General features: G+C 59.9%; 1 protein-coding gene across 1 annotated transcript in view; it reads left to right on the top strand.

Moving 5' to 3' along the window:
- Nucleotides 1-6,433, top strand: part of DAGLA (diacylglycerol lipase alpha) — a 30,405-nt gene extending 23,972 nt beyond the window's left edge. The window contains exons 18-20 of the mRNA XM_061166170.1: nt 560-689; nt 1,193-1,380; nt 2,974-6,433. Of these exons, the coding sequence (XP_061022153.1) occupies nt 560-689; nt 1,193-1,380; nt 2,974-3,922 (1,267 nt within the window). The 3' untranslated portion in view covers nt 3,923-6,433. The remainder of the gene's footprint in view (nt 1-559; nt 690-1,192; nt 1,381-2,973) is intronic.
- The last annotated feature ends 5,571 nt before the right edge of the window (nt 6,434-12,004 follow it).

The following is a 12,004-nucleotide window of genomic DNA, read 5'->3' as shown; positions in this document are numbered from 1 at the left end:
CTCGGGCCCTGGACATGGAATGATCGGCCAGCCCATGCCCCCAGCATCAGCCCTTCCCTGGTGTTCCCCCAGCACAGCTCTCCCCACTTGCGTCCATTTAAAAGCAAATGCCCTGGAGGGTCACCCTAAGGCCCCGGCTGGCCCACACCTCAGCTGCTGGGATCAGCTGGCAGTCAGCTGGTGGGGGCAGGAGAGAGGAAAGGAAGGGGGGCATCAGAGAAACTTCTCCCACCTCACTCCCCCCACTCTGATCTCTCAGAGGAGTGAACTGGGACCCTGCCCCAGGGATGGAGCAGGAATGGCCAAGACCACAACTCGGCTCTGTGATCAAAGGCTCTGTGAGGGTCAGGACAGGGCCCCAGGTCAGCCTCTCTCGCTCCGTTTGGCATAGGTGTTCCAGGTGCAGGTGGGGAGCGAGGAGCCCAGGGACGCAGCCCAGCTGGCCTGGCCAGGCAAGGGGTCTCCAAATCCACGCAGGGCCGAGAGCAGGGCCAGGGGGCCAAGGTCAGGCCGCCCTCACCCCCTCCCCCTGCTTCCCTCTGGCCCCTGTATCCCTCAGCTGCTGCGAGCAGGAGGAACCCACGTACTTCGCCATCTGGGGCGACAACAAGGCCTTCAACGAGGTGATCATCTCACCGGCCATGCTGCACGAACACCTCCCCTATGTGGTCATGGAGGGGCTCAACAAGGTGAGCTGCGGCCCCCGCTGTCCGGGTCCGTCCCCACATTGCACACAAGGGGGCCACGACACGCAGAAGCGTCCACTCCCTGGACACCCAGTGGGCCGGGGAGCCCCTTCGTGTCCTGGCCTCCACACCCCGGCTCTGTCCACACCACTGTGTGGTCCTGGGGTGGGAAAGTCTAGAAGATGCATGGGGACCTGTCCCTGAGGCAGGCTGGGCTCAGAAACCCTGAAGCCACCTGGCGCTGGGCGGATACACAGCCAAGCCGGGGCCGCCTTGGCCATCTCCCGGCCGTGGAACGGCCGACCACAGGGCAGCTCCAGTCTGGCCCATGTGTGGGGCGAGGCTCCATCACAGGGCCCGTCCCTGGCCTTCCTGGAGGAGCGGGGGCCTGGCAGGAAGGAGAGTGGGCCCGGCTGACCCCATGAAGGTCTCTTGGGCCTGCCACCCCGCGCCCACTCGTGATTGTCACCCCTCAGCCACTGCCTGCTTCCCCGTCCCATCCCCAGGTGCTGGAGAACTACAACAAGGGGAAGACTGCCCTGCTGTCCGCTGCGAAGGTCATGGTGAGCCCCACGGAGGTGGACCTGACCCCCGAGCTCATCTTCCAGCAGCAGCCGCTGCCCACGGGGCCACCTGTGCCTGCCGGCCTGGCCCTGGAGCTGCCCGCTGCAGACCACCGGAACAGCAGCGTCAGGTCAGTGCTGTTCCCCACCCCAGGAAGTGCGTGCAGGGGCCCCAAGTGTGCCTTCAGAGCGTGAATGCTTGTGGACCTTCGTATATACACCCTGGGCCCTCGTATGTTCACACAGCTCTGTACGCATGCACGGGAGCAGTTGCCCCCTTGTTTGGGGTCACTCTGCTCTGCCCCCCACTGCCCCTCAGCCTGCCACCACTGAAGCCCATGTGGGCCAGTGGGCGTCTAGGGATGCACACACCCCCAGTCACAAACACAGATTCACTCATTAGCCGTTTAGACCCGAACAGGTGGACACCCATGCACTTACACATAAACACACACATTTGTTGTTCTGTCGCTCAGTCGTGTCTGATTCTTCGTGACTCCCTGGACTGCAGCACGCCAGGCTTCCCTGTCCTTCACCATCTCCCGGAGTTTGCTCAAACTCATGTCCATTGAGTCAGTGATGCCATCCGATCATCTCATCCTCTGTTGTCCCCTTCTCCTCCTGCCTTCAATCTGTCCAAGCATCAGGGTCTTTTCCAGTGAGTCGGCTCTTTGCATCATGTGTTAAAGCATACATGTGTATATACTTGTGTTCACAGATAGTAGCTCTGAGTGTACAGAGCCGCATACAGACAGACTCACATATAGAACACACACCAAGACAGCAGCCAACACACTTGTACGAACACAGGTATATGCTTGCACGGGCAGCCATGCATGTAAATGAGGGATGCACTGTGCCCAGACCCAGCCACTCAGATACCTGGACTGGCTGACACGCAACGCATGCTGCATACAAACAGAGGTGTGCGCACACACCCTGCGTTCATACACGCCCTTTGGGGCCTCTGAGGCTGTGGCTCTTGAGGCGGATGGGGCTCCTCCTGCCTCCCTGGGACCCTTCCCTCCCAGGTCCTGGGTCCCGGTGACAAATCTGGCCCAGAGGCAGTTGAGAAGGGTGCTGGTGGCTTCCCGGCCCTTGGCGGGCATGCTTAGACGTCTCTCCCTGCTGCTGACCAGACGGGGGAGCCAGTGTCCGGGCAGCCACAGTAACCGCTGCTTCCCCGTCCCTGGACTTTCATTCACTCCCTGCAGCCCGGTGTGCGGAGCCCGGGGCTCCGGGGCCCCATCCAGCAGAGGGCTACACCCCCTGGGAGAGGTGGGAGGGACCCCCCAGGATGAGGAAGGAAGTAACAGCAGCTCGGAAGGGACCCCCTCTGGGTGCTGGCCCGGAGGGTGCTGGACCTGGTGGATGCGGCTCTCAGCTGTGCCGCCTCCCTCCCTGCCTTCCCTCCTTCCCTTTCTCTCCTTCCCCTCTGCCTGCAAGGACCTGGGGCAGCCAGTCTCTCTGGGCCTCAGTCTCCTGGTCGGTACAATGGCACTAGTGTCCCCTGCCCACCGCTGTCCTGCTCAGCTCTGCATCAACCCTCCTGTCTTCTATCTTGGGGTCTCCTGAGCTGGTCTTAAAAATGAGGGTTCCCTGTTCTCAGACCATTCAACTACCTCCCCCTCCTCCCCTCCCCAAGTTCCGTCCAGCTAGAGGAGCTGGGGGTGGGTCTCCCCGCCCCTGTGAGTCTCACCCTTCCCTGCCCTCCCCCGCTGCAGGAGCAAGTCGCAGTCTGAGATGAGCCTGGAGGGCTTCTCGGAGGGCCGGCTGCTCTCCCCCGTGGCCGCGGCCTCGGCGGCCCGCCAGGACCCGGTGGAGCTGCTGCTGCTGTCCACCCAGGAGCGGCTGGCGGCCGAGCTGCAGGCGCGGCGGGCGCCGCTGGCCACCATGGAGAGCCTGTCGGACACGGAGTCTCTGTACAGCTTCGACTCACGCCGCTCCTCCGGCTTCCGCAGCATCCGCGGCTCGCCCAGCCTCCACGCCGTGCTGGAGCGCGACGAGGGCCACCTCTTCTACATCGATCCGGCCATCCCCGAGGAGAACCCGTCCTTGAGCTCACGCACCGAGCTGCTGGCGGCCGACAGCCTGTCCAAGCACTCGCAGGACACACAGCCCCTGGAGGCCGCCCTGGGCAGCGGGGGCGTCACCCCCGAGCGGCCCCCCAGCGCGGCGGCTAACGAGGAGCCTGAGGAAGGGGGCGGAGCCCCCCGCAGCGTAGAGCTGGCGCTGCAGGAGAGGCGCCTGGGGGACTCGCCCAGCCCGCAGGTGCTAGAGTTCGCCGAGTTCATCGACAGCCTCTTCAACTTGGACAGCAAGAGCAGTTCCTTCCAGGACCTCTACTGCATGGTGGTGCCGGAGAGCCCCACCAGCGACTACGCCGAGGGCCCCAAGTCCCCCAGCCAGCAGGAGATCCTGCTCCGAGCCCAGTTTGAGCCCAATCTGGTGCCCAAGCCCCCGCGGCTCTTCGCCGGCTCGGCCGACCCCTCCTCGGGCATCTCGCTGTCACCCTCCTTCCCACTCAGCTCCTCCGGCGAGCTCATGGACCTGACCCCCACGGGCCTCAGCAGCCAGGAGTGCCTGGCGGTGGACAAGGTCCGGACTTCTACCCAGGCTGGCCGCGGGGCCAGCCCCACCAAGCAGGACGACCTGGTCATCTCGGCACGCTAGCAGCACCCAGGAGTGGCTACCGACCTTGGCCCAGGCCAGAGCAGGTGGCTCCTTCGGGCTCCTGGTGGCTGCCCCTTGGGCCGGGCAGCTTTAGGGAGAGGCCCCTCCTGGGCCAGTGTCGCCTCAGGCGTTGAGCACTGCTGCTGAGCTGGGGGGTCCGCCTCCCTACCTCAGCTTAGGACCCCCCTGGAGCCAAGGCAGCTGGGATCTGGGCCCTCCAGATAGGGAATGACAGGGAGGGCCGTGAGCAGGGAGGAGGCTGCAGGGACAGCCTGCCAGGGGTGGGGCAGGGCCGCACTCTGCCCTCCCAGCCTGACTGCTCCCCTGCAGGGGCATCCTGGCACCCCCTATTCCGGGACAGGCCATGAGTATGCTGACTCCCCATCACTGCCCTCTGGCTGCTCTCCCAGGGCCGAGATGGAGAGCGGCCCCCTCCCCACATATTCTCATCTGTGGTCCAGGCTGGCACCTGCCCTGGCCACCCCGAGATCTGGTGCCTGCTGGCCAGCCCCCTGGGGGTGACCCCCCCCAACCAAGGTGGCCCGCAGTGCCGTGTATGTTTACAGAAGCTGCTGGGCTGGGCTCAGGATGTGTCCTGGGCTTGCAAGCCCCCCTCGCCCTTGCGATCGTGTGTTCAGCCGCCCCTTTCTAAGCAGGTAGCGGCCAGCCTCCACACGGCCCACAGCAGCCATGGGGCCTGGAGGGGGCCCATCCATCTCTGCTTGATGTCCCTCACGGTGATCCCTCTGTCGATGGGTCCCGGGTACCCGGGCCTGCCTGCCCTGCCAGCCTGTCCCTTCCTGGCCTGCCTTCTACCCCCAGGATCCTGGCCACTCAAAGGGTGGAGGGCACAGGTGTGAAAAGCCCTGGCTGCAGATTCAGTGCCCTGGGCAGAAGGAAGGCCCCACCAACACCCCCCCCCCCTTTTAATCACCTCCCCCAGGCCTCGGCACTCCAGGCCCTGGGGTCTGAAACCAAACAAGCCTCCGCTCCCCGCAGCTCCCACTCCTTGCCCCCCGCCCTGGGCTTTCTCCTGGGAGCTGGGCTCTCTCCCCTCCCACCTGCCGTGTCCTGTTGTCAGGAAGTGGGGCCAAGAGTAGGGTATTGTGGGACCTGGCTAGAGACCCGGGAGGGCCAGGGGCTTAGCCTGAGGCCTCCACAGCCTCCACTGGAGGGGGGTCTTCCCTGCTAGGTTGGGGAAGCATAGGGGATGGGGTGGAGACCCTGCCTGTCCCTGGAGGCCCAGCAGGGGGTGGTGCATGCTGGGGTGGGGATGTGTGTGTGTGCATGTGCATGAGTGTGTGCCGTCCCTGAGGACAGGGTCGGGGGGGTGGCTGGAGCGCCCTCCCCGCCCCGTCTGCCCACTGGCCTCCACCTCGGCCTGCCGAAACAGCAGGCAGCGAACATGAGGGGCGCCATGCAGTGGGGGCCATGGGAGGAGCTCAACTTCTGACACACGGTCCCCCCCTTGTCTCGCCGGCCACTGACCCCTGGTTTAGAAGACGGGTGTGTGCCGAGGCGTTGACCGCCTGCTTGTGCCTTCATCTCCTCGGAGGCATGGTCCCCCCTACTCTGGGCTCACCCACGGCCTCCCTGGGTCGCCTAGGGCTTCCCTCACCAAGACCCCCATCTCACGATCACTGCTATCTGGGACCCCTGCCCACCCTACCACATGGGGACAGAGACCTGGGAGCTGGGCCTCCCTCACCCTCTGTGACTCCCACCCTCATCAATCTCCCTCACCCACCATCAATCTCCTGCCCCTGCTGGCTGCCCCCCCACCGCCCCCCTGCACAGAAGCAAGATGGAATCAGTGGCTCTTAGAGTTAAAAAAAAAAAAAAAAGACAAATCATAAATCAGAGTAAAGTTCCAACTAGCACCCCAGCCAATAGCAGGGGGGCTTGGGATCTGGCCTTTTAATTCCTCCTCCACCAGGGTGGGCCTGGGACTTCTGAGGGGGCGTGGTGCCCACCCATGCCCAGGACTGAGCCATCAGGGACAGACTCCCCACCCCCAAGGCTGCAGCCACACAGGGTTGCAGGCTTGGGGCTGGGGCAGGCTCGGACTCAGCCCTGGACGCCCCCGGGTCAGCCCACCCCCTCCCCACCTCGCCCCTGGAGGATGGGCCTGCTGCGTATGTCTCCCTTCCTCCACGCACCACACTCAGGGGGGTCTGAGCCACCCCCCTCAGCCCAGCTCGGCTCAGACAGTCCCCCCACTCTGTCCCCCAGACCCGCAGCACAAGGTCTCCCGGACGGCACCGGCCCGTCCTCCCAGGGGCCTGGGCGACCTCCATATGCAATCAGTAGTGAGAGCTGGGCGCCACAGACACTCATGCACTGTTCGTGCCATCCTCCCGTGACTTTTTTTGTACCTAATGTATGAAAGATCCAAACTAATATTGCTGTAAAAAGGAGAGACAAATTAATATAGCTTATTCTATAAATACATCTGTATATAAAGGTTTCTGTATATTGTATAGAGCTGTGTATAAACTGGATGTAGAAGCACGCTGGCTGCCTGGAGTGACCTCTCTTGCCCGCAGGTTGGGTGGGGGTGGATCTCCGTGGCAGAGTAGTGGGAGGGGAGCCCCCCACCCCAGCCCGAGGCCGGCTGTCACCGCTGTTAATGCCCTGGTCCAGGGCCACCCTTGAAGTCGCAGTGAGAGACCAGAAAACACTTGAAGCCCCGTTTGAATGGGGGCAGCTCCTTGTTGGGCCCTGCCTGTGTCAGACACGTGCCAGGGGATCTGTCTGACCTTGTTAGGGCCCTTTCTTCCCCCTGGCAGATCTGACAGTGCCTGCCCTTCCCCACTCCGACACCGACTGCTGGAAGCCAGGGGTAGGGGGTGGCCGGTTGGTGAGGGCACTGAAACTCCTGATCTCGGTAGCACTGGAATGCAGGGGCCACTGGAAGTCTTTGCCGAGAGCTTCCCTGTGAAAGTGTCTAGTAGCTCAGTCGTGTCTGACGTTGTGATGCCATGGACTGTAGACCGCCAGGCTCCTCTGTCCATGAGATTCTCCAGGCAAGTGGGTAGCCATTCCCTTCTCCAGAGGATCTTCCTGGCCCAGGGATCGAACCCGGGTCTCCCACGTTGCAGGCAGATTCCCTACCGTCCGAGCCACCAGGGAAGCCTGTCTTGGCAGCACTCAGACCGGAACTCAAGATCTCCCATCATGGAGACCTCCTAGCCCACCTCCCCTAGGGAGGGTGCAAAAGCCCTGGTCAGGCCCAGGGACCCCCTTCCAGCCTGGCCCCAGGCCAGTGAGTCCTGCGGAGTGGCTGCAAGGCCAGGGTGGGCTGGTGGCCAGGCCGCCTGCCAGCCCGGTGCCCAGGTCTGCCCCTTCTGCACAGCAGATGGCGCTGTTCCTCCAGCCAGTCCCGAGGGGACCTGCACCAGCACCGCCCAGGCATGGACCAGCCAAGGTCTGACCAGACCTGGACCTTCCCCTCCCAACACTGCCCAAGCTCCCAGCTCTGAGCGCAGACTGAGGGGTTGGGGAGGGTGACAGAGTGGTTCTGTCTTCCCCCAGGCCTCTTTGAACAGAGGAAGCGGAGGCTACATAAAGGTGGAAACCTTCTTGAGGGCGCTCAGGCCCAGGGACAGACCTAGGACTAAAATCCAGGCCTTCCCAGCCCCGGACGGTGGCCTCCACACTCGCCTAATGGTTTTCAGAGGTTCTTCACACCTTGTGGTCTCATTTGATTTGCAAATTGTCCTATCAGGGGAGCAGGAGCAGAAGCTAAGGATCAGAGAGTTTCTGTGACTTGCCTGAGGTCACACAGCCAGAGTGTGGAACGGGGAAAGGCTCTCATGAGGAGCGACTGGGGGAAGGACTGGAGCAGTGCCTTGCCTCCCAGACCCCACTAAGCACCCCCGGATGGCCTGTCCCGTCTCAGCTGGGAGGGAGGTGGGAGAGAGAGGTGAGTCTGCAGGACCCCTCGCTCGCTGACTCCCTGGGTTCACGCTCACCACCCTTTGGGCCCTCCTCTCTTCCTCTGCAAAGTGGGCAGGTGCCAAGGGCTGTCTGAGTCCACAGGAGGCCCGGAGTCCTGCAAGCTGCAGTAGGGAGGGTTCTGTCCCCAGCGCTCCACCCTCCCCTGGGCCAGCCTCCAGCCCGTTACTTATTAATGGTCATGTCCCTGCCTCCCTCTCCCCAGGGTTGCCTGCTGAGTGGCTGCCTCTTCCTGACCCGACTGCCCCCTCAAGGGCCAGCGCTGGGCTCTGACCTGGAATCAGAGAAAGCCTCATTTATCAATCACCTCCCTGGTACTTAACCTACACCGTGAGGTGGGAATAATGGGTTGACTCAGAGATGGAGATGCAGAGGACGGGCCTTACAGAATGGTTGAGCCAGCCCCAGGGACAGCTATGTCAGCACGGAAATCTTGGTCCCTCACTCGTGTGGCGTGGTGAGGAGGGGGTACTGGCAGGGACTCCTCTCCATGGAGGGGTTCCCTCAAGGTCCTGCTTACACAAGGCTCTCTGGGGCTCCCTCGCCAGCCTCAACCTCCTTCATTATGGAGTTGGAGGGTGGCAGCTTTGACTCTTCGCTGAGCCCTGGAGTCTGGGACCTTTCAGCCACCCTAGTCCCCCAGCACAGAGATGAAGACCCCAGGGGACCACTCCTCCCTCGCTCAGTGGTTTAGTGGAGTCAGGGGAGACAGCAGGACTAGAACCCCCTGAGCGAGTTCAGCTCCCATGAGATGAACAGGAAACCCCATCCCACCGCATGCATCTTCAAGGCTCATGCGCCAAGACCCAACAACCCAGCCTGAGGACTTGGGTGCTGAGGACGAAATACGCATAGCCCCACCCACCCACTGCCAGGGTAAGGCATCACTTGCGGATGGGGACCGCCTCCTAACGGTAGACTTTTTGGGCACCGCGTGGGATGTGGCAGGAAGACCTGTGGATAGGGGAGGCTTATAAAGAAGCTGATTTTCCAGGCGGTCCTGGGCAACTCCTAAAATAAATTCATTTTAAAAAATCACTCGGCGTAGGCGGGTGTCTACTTTGTCCGCTGGGCGGGCCTGACCCGGGTGGGGGAAGGGGCACAGCAGAGAATAACAATTGTCTTAAGGGAGGCTGCAGAGGGGGAAAAACCTCTGGGGTGTATCAGCTGGAAAAGAATAGACGTCTCAGTGTGGCCCTCTCCCTCCCTCAGTCGGGCCCTTGCGGGGGGAGTGCCGGTCAGCACACACAGCTGGGGCCTCCAGCAAAATCCATTTCTATATATCTAAGAGCAACAGCTCCGAGAGCGGCCCCCGGGGGACAAAACCTCATTGTGAGGTGCCCGCCGGCCTGGGCACCCCCTCCCCCAGTCCCAGAACTGTCGTGGCATTGACCCTCCTCGGCGGGCCACCACGGGCCTGCTGACTGGGCCACATCTGGGGCTCGGGCCCCGGCCGTCCCCCCAACCCCCACCAAGGCTGGCTGCTGGGGAGGAGGAGGAGGGTGGCGTGGGTGGGAACCGCTTTGCAGGCTCTCATCGCCACCCCCACCCAGCAGCCCAGCTCGCCCCCCACCCCTCACTGTCTTCTGAGGGGCCACCGGTGGGCTGGCTAGACCGGCATCTTGATCTGCCTGTGGGTCCCCCCACCACCCCCTCCTTGCCCTCTGTTTCAGTTTTGTCGTCCGGCAATCAGCGCCGAGGAAACCGAGCCTGAATATTCACGGCAAGGACTGAAGCTGAGGCTGAAGCTCCAATACGATGGCCACCTGATGCAATGAACTGACTTCCTGGAAAAGCCCCCGATGTTGGGAAAGATAGAAGGCAGGAGGAGAAGGGGGTGACAGGGGCTGAGATGGTTGGGTGGCGTCATCGACTCAATGGACATGAGTTTGAGCAAGCTCCGGGAAATAGTGAAAGACAGGGAAGCCTGGCGTGCTGCGGTCCCTGGGGTCGCAAAGAGGAGAACACAGCTTAGTGTCTGGACAACAACAAAACAGGGCTGGGGTGGGGTGGGTTTTTTTTCCAGCCCCCGTGCTGTGTCTGAGGACCCAGGGAGGCTGTGAGCGGAGCCACTCTGTAGTGAGATGATTTGCTGGGTCCGGAATTCCAGAATTCCCTGCTTCCGAGGTTTCAGAGTTCTAAGATTCTGCAGTTTGAAGACGCCACCCTCCAGTCATTCATTCATCACATCTATCAATATTTTGAGCACCTACTGAGTGCCAAGTAGCATTTTTGGTGTTGAAGTTAGAGCAATGACCAAGTCAGAAAAAGCCCTTACCCTCATAGAGCTTCCATTCATGAGCGAGGAGAAGAATGATACAAAGAGTATCATACAAAGAATGAACAAAGAGTAGACACAAATCTTTTATGTGGTGAGAAAGAAAGGCTAGGTAGGGGGACCTGGGCTTCCCAGGTGGCCCTAGTGGTAAAGAACACGCCTTGTGAAGTAATTAGCCTCCAACTAATAAAAAAAAAAAAAAAAAAAAGAACACGCCTGCTATTGCAGGAGACTTTAAGACATGCGGATTCAATCCCTGGGTCAGGAAGATCCCCTGGAGGAGGGCATGGCAACCCACTCCAGTATTCTTGCCTGCAGAATGCCGTGGACAGAGGAGCCTGTGGGCTACAGCCCACGGAGTTGCAAAGAGTTAGGCACAACTGAGCGACTTAGCACTTACGCACACAGGGGGAGTTGCTTTCAGTAGGATGGCCGGTGAGGTGATGAGTGACCTGAGACTGACTACTCTGAAGGAACCAGCTCAGGGGAACCAATGTTGCAGACAGATGGAACAGCATGTGCCAAGGCCCTGCGGCAGGTGTGAGTCTGGCATGTTTGAGTGATGGTAAGGAGGACTTTTGGTGGCTGTGACTTAGCAACGAAGAGAAAAGGAGATGATGAGGTCAGCATTACAGGCAGGAGCAGGTCACACATGGCCTTGGAAACCAGGGTGGAGGTTTAGATGTTGTTTTTATTTTTTAAATTTTTATTGGAGTATAATTGATTTACAATGCTGTGATAGTTTCTGCTATATAGCAAAGTGAATCAGTTATACATACATGTGTGCTAAGTCTCTAGTCACGTCTAACTCTTTGCGACCCTACGGACCGTAGCCCATCAGGCTCCTCTGTCCATGGGATTCTCCAGGCAAGAATACTGGAGTGGGTTGCCATTTCCTCTTCCAGGGGATCTTCCCGACCCAGGGATGGAACCCTTGTCTCTTAAGTCTCCTGCATTGACAGGCGGGTTTCTTTATCACTAGCACAAACTGGGAAGCCTATTAGTTATACATACACAAATATAATGCCATTTGCAGGAGCATGGTAGGACCTAGATACTATTTTCAGTGCAAAGGGAAACCCCAGGTTTTAGGAAAGAAGTGACATGATCCGATCTACGTTTTAAAAAGAGTGATTTGGGTGACTACCCTGGCCATCCAGTGTTTAAGACTCAGTGCTTTCCAATGCAGGAATACTGGGGTGGGGGTATCCATTCCTGGTTGGGGATCTAAGATCCCACATGCTGTGTGGCTGGCCAAAGAATAAATAAATAAATATAAATAAACAAAAAGAGTGATGTGGGAGGGTTATAGAAGAGATCAGTGGAGAGAGAGGCTGTGCTGTTCGGCAGAAAAGAAATGAGAGGCGCTCACAGAGATGGAGACAGAGAGAGAAGGCTGGTGGATTCACTCGGTGGATTCCTCCTGGATGACGGATGGAGCAGTTTCCCAGGTCAGACGGGACCTGGCTCTGATGTTGCCTTTGACCCTAATCACTTTGAAACTGTTAGACCTGGACTGTCCAATATCGCAGCTACACATAAGCTATTTAAATTTGAACTAAATTAAAATTAACTAAAAATTGAGAAGTCAGTTTCCCAGTCTCAACAGCCACTTTTCAAGTGCTTGGCAGCCAGATGTGGCTGGCGGCGACCCTGATGGAAGACAGAGAAGGATTCCCCCATCACTGCAAGGTTGTACAGGACAGACTTCCTCAGACGGTACTGAACTTCACTGAGCCTCAGCGTTCTCATCTGTAAAATCACATAGTAGTCTCTCCTTGACTTAGCAGCAGCAGTCTCTCCTTGGTAGGGTACCTGAGAGGATGTACTCAGAGATAATCCCCGTA

Source organism: Dama dama, chromosome 2, assembly GCF_033118175.1.
Source record: "Dama dama isolate Ldn47 chromosome 2, ASM3311817v1, whole genome shotgun sequence".
NCBI lineage: Eukaryota > Metazoa > Chordata > Mammalia > Artiodactyla > Cervidae > Dama > Dama dama.
This window is presented reverse-complemented; position numbering and strand designations above follow the sequence as displayed.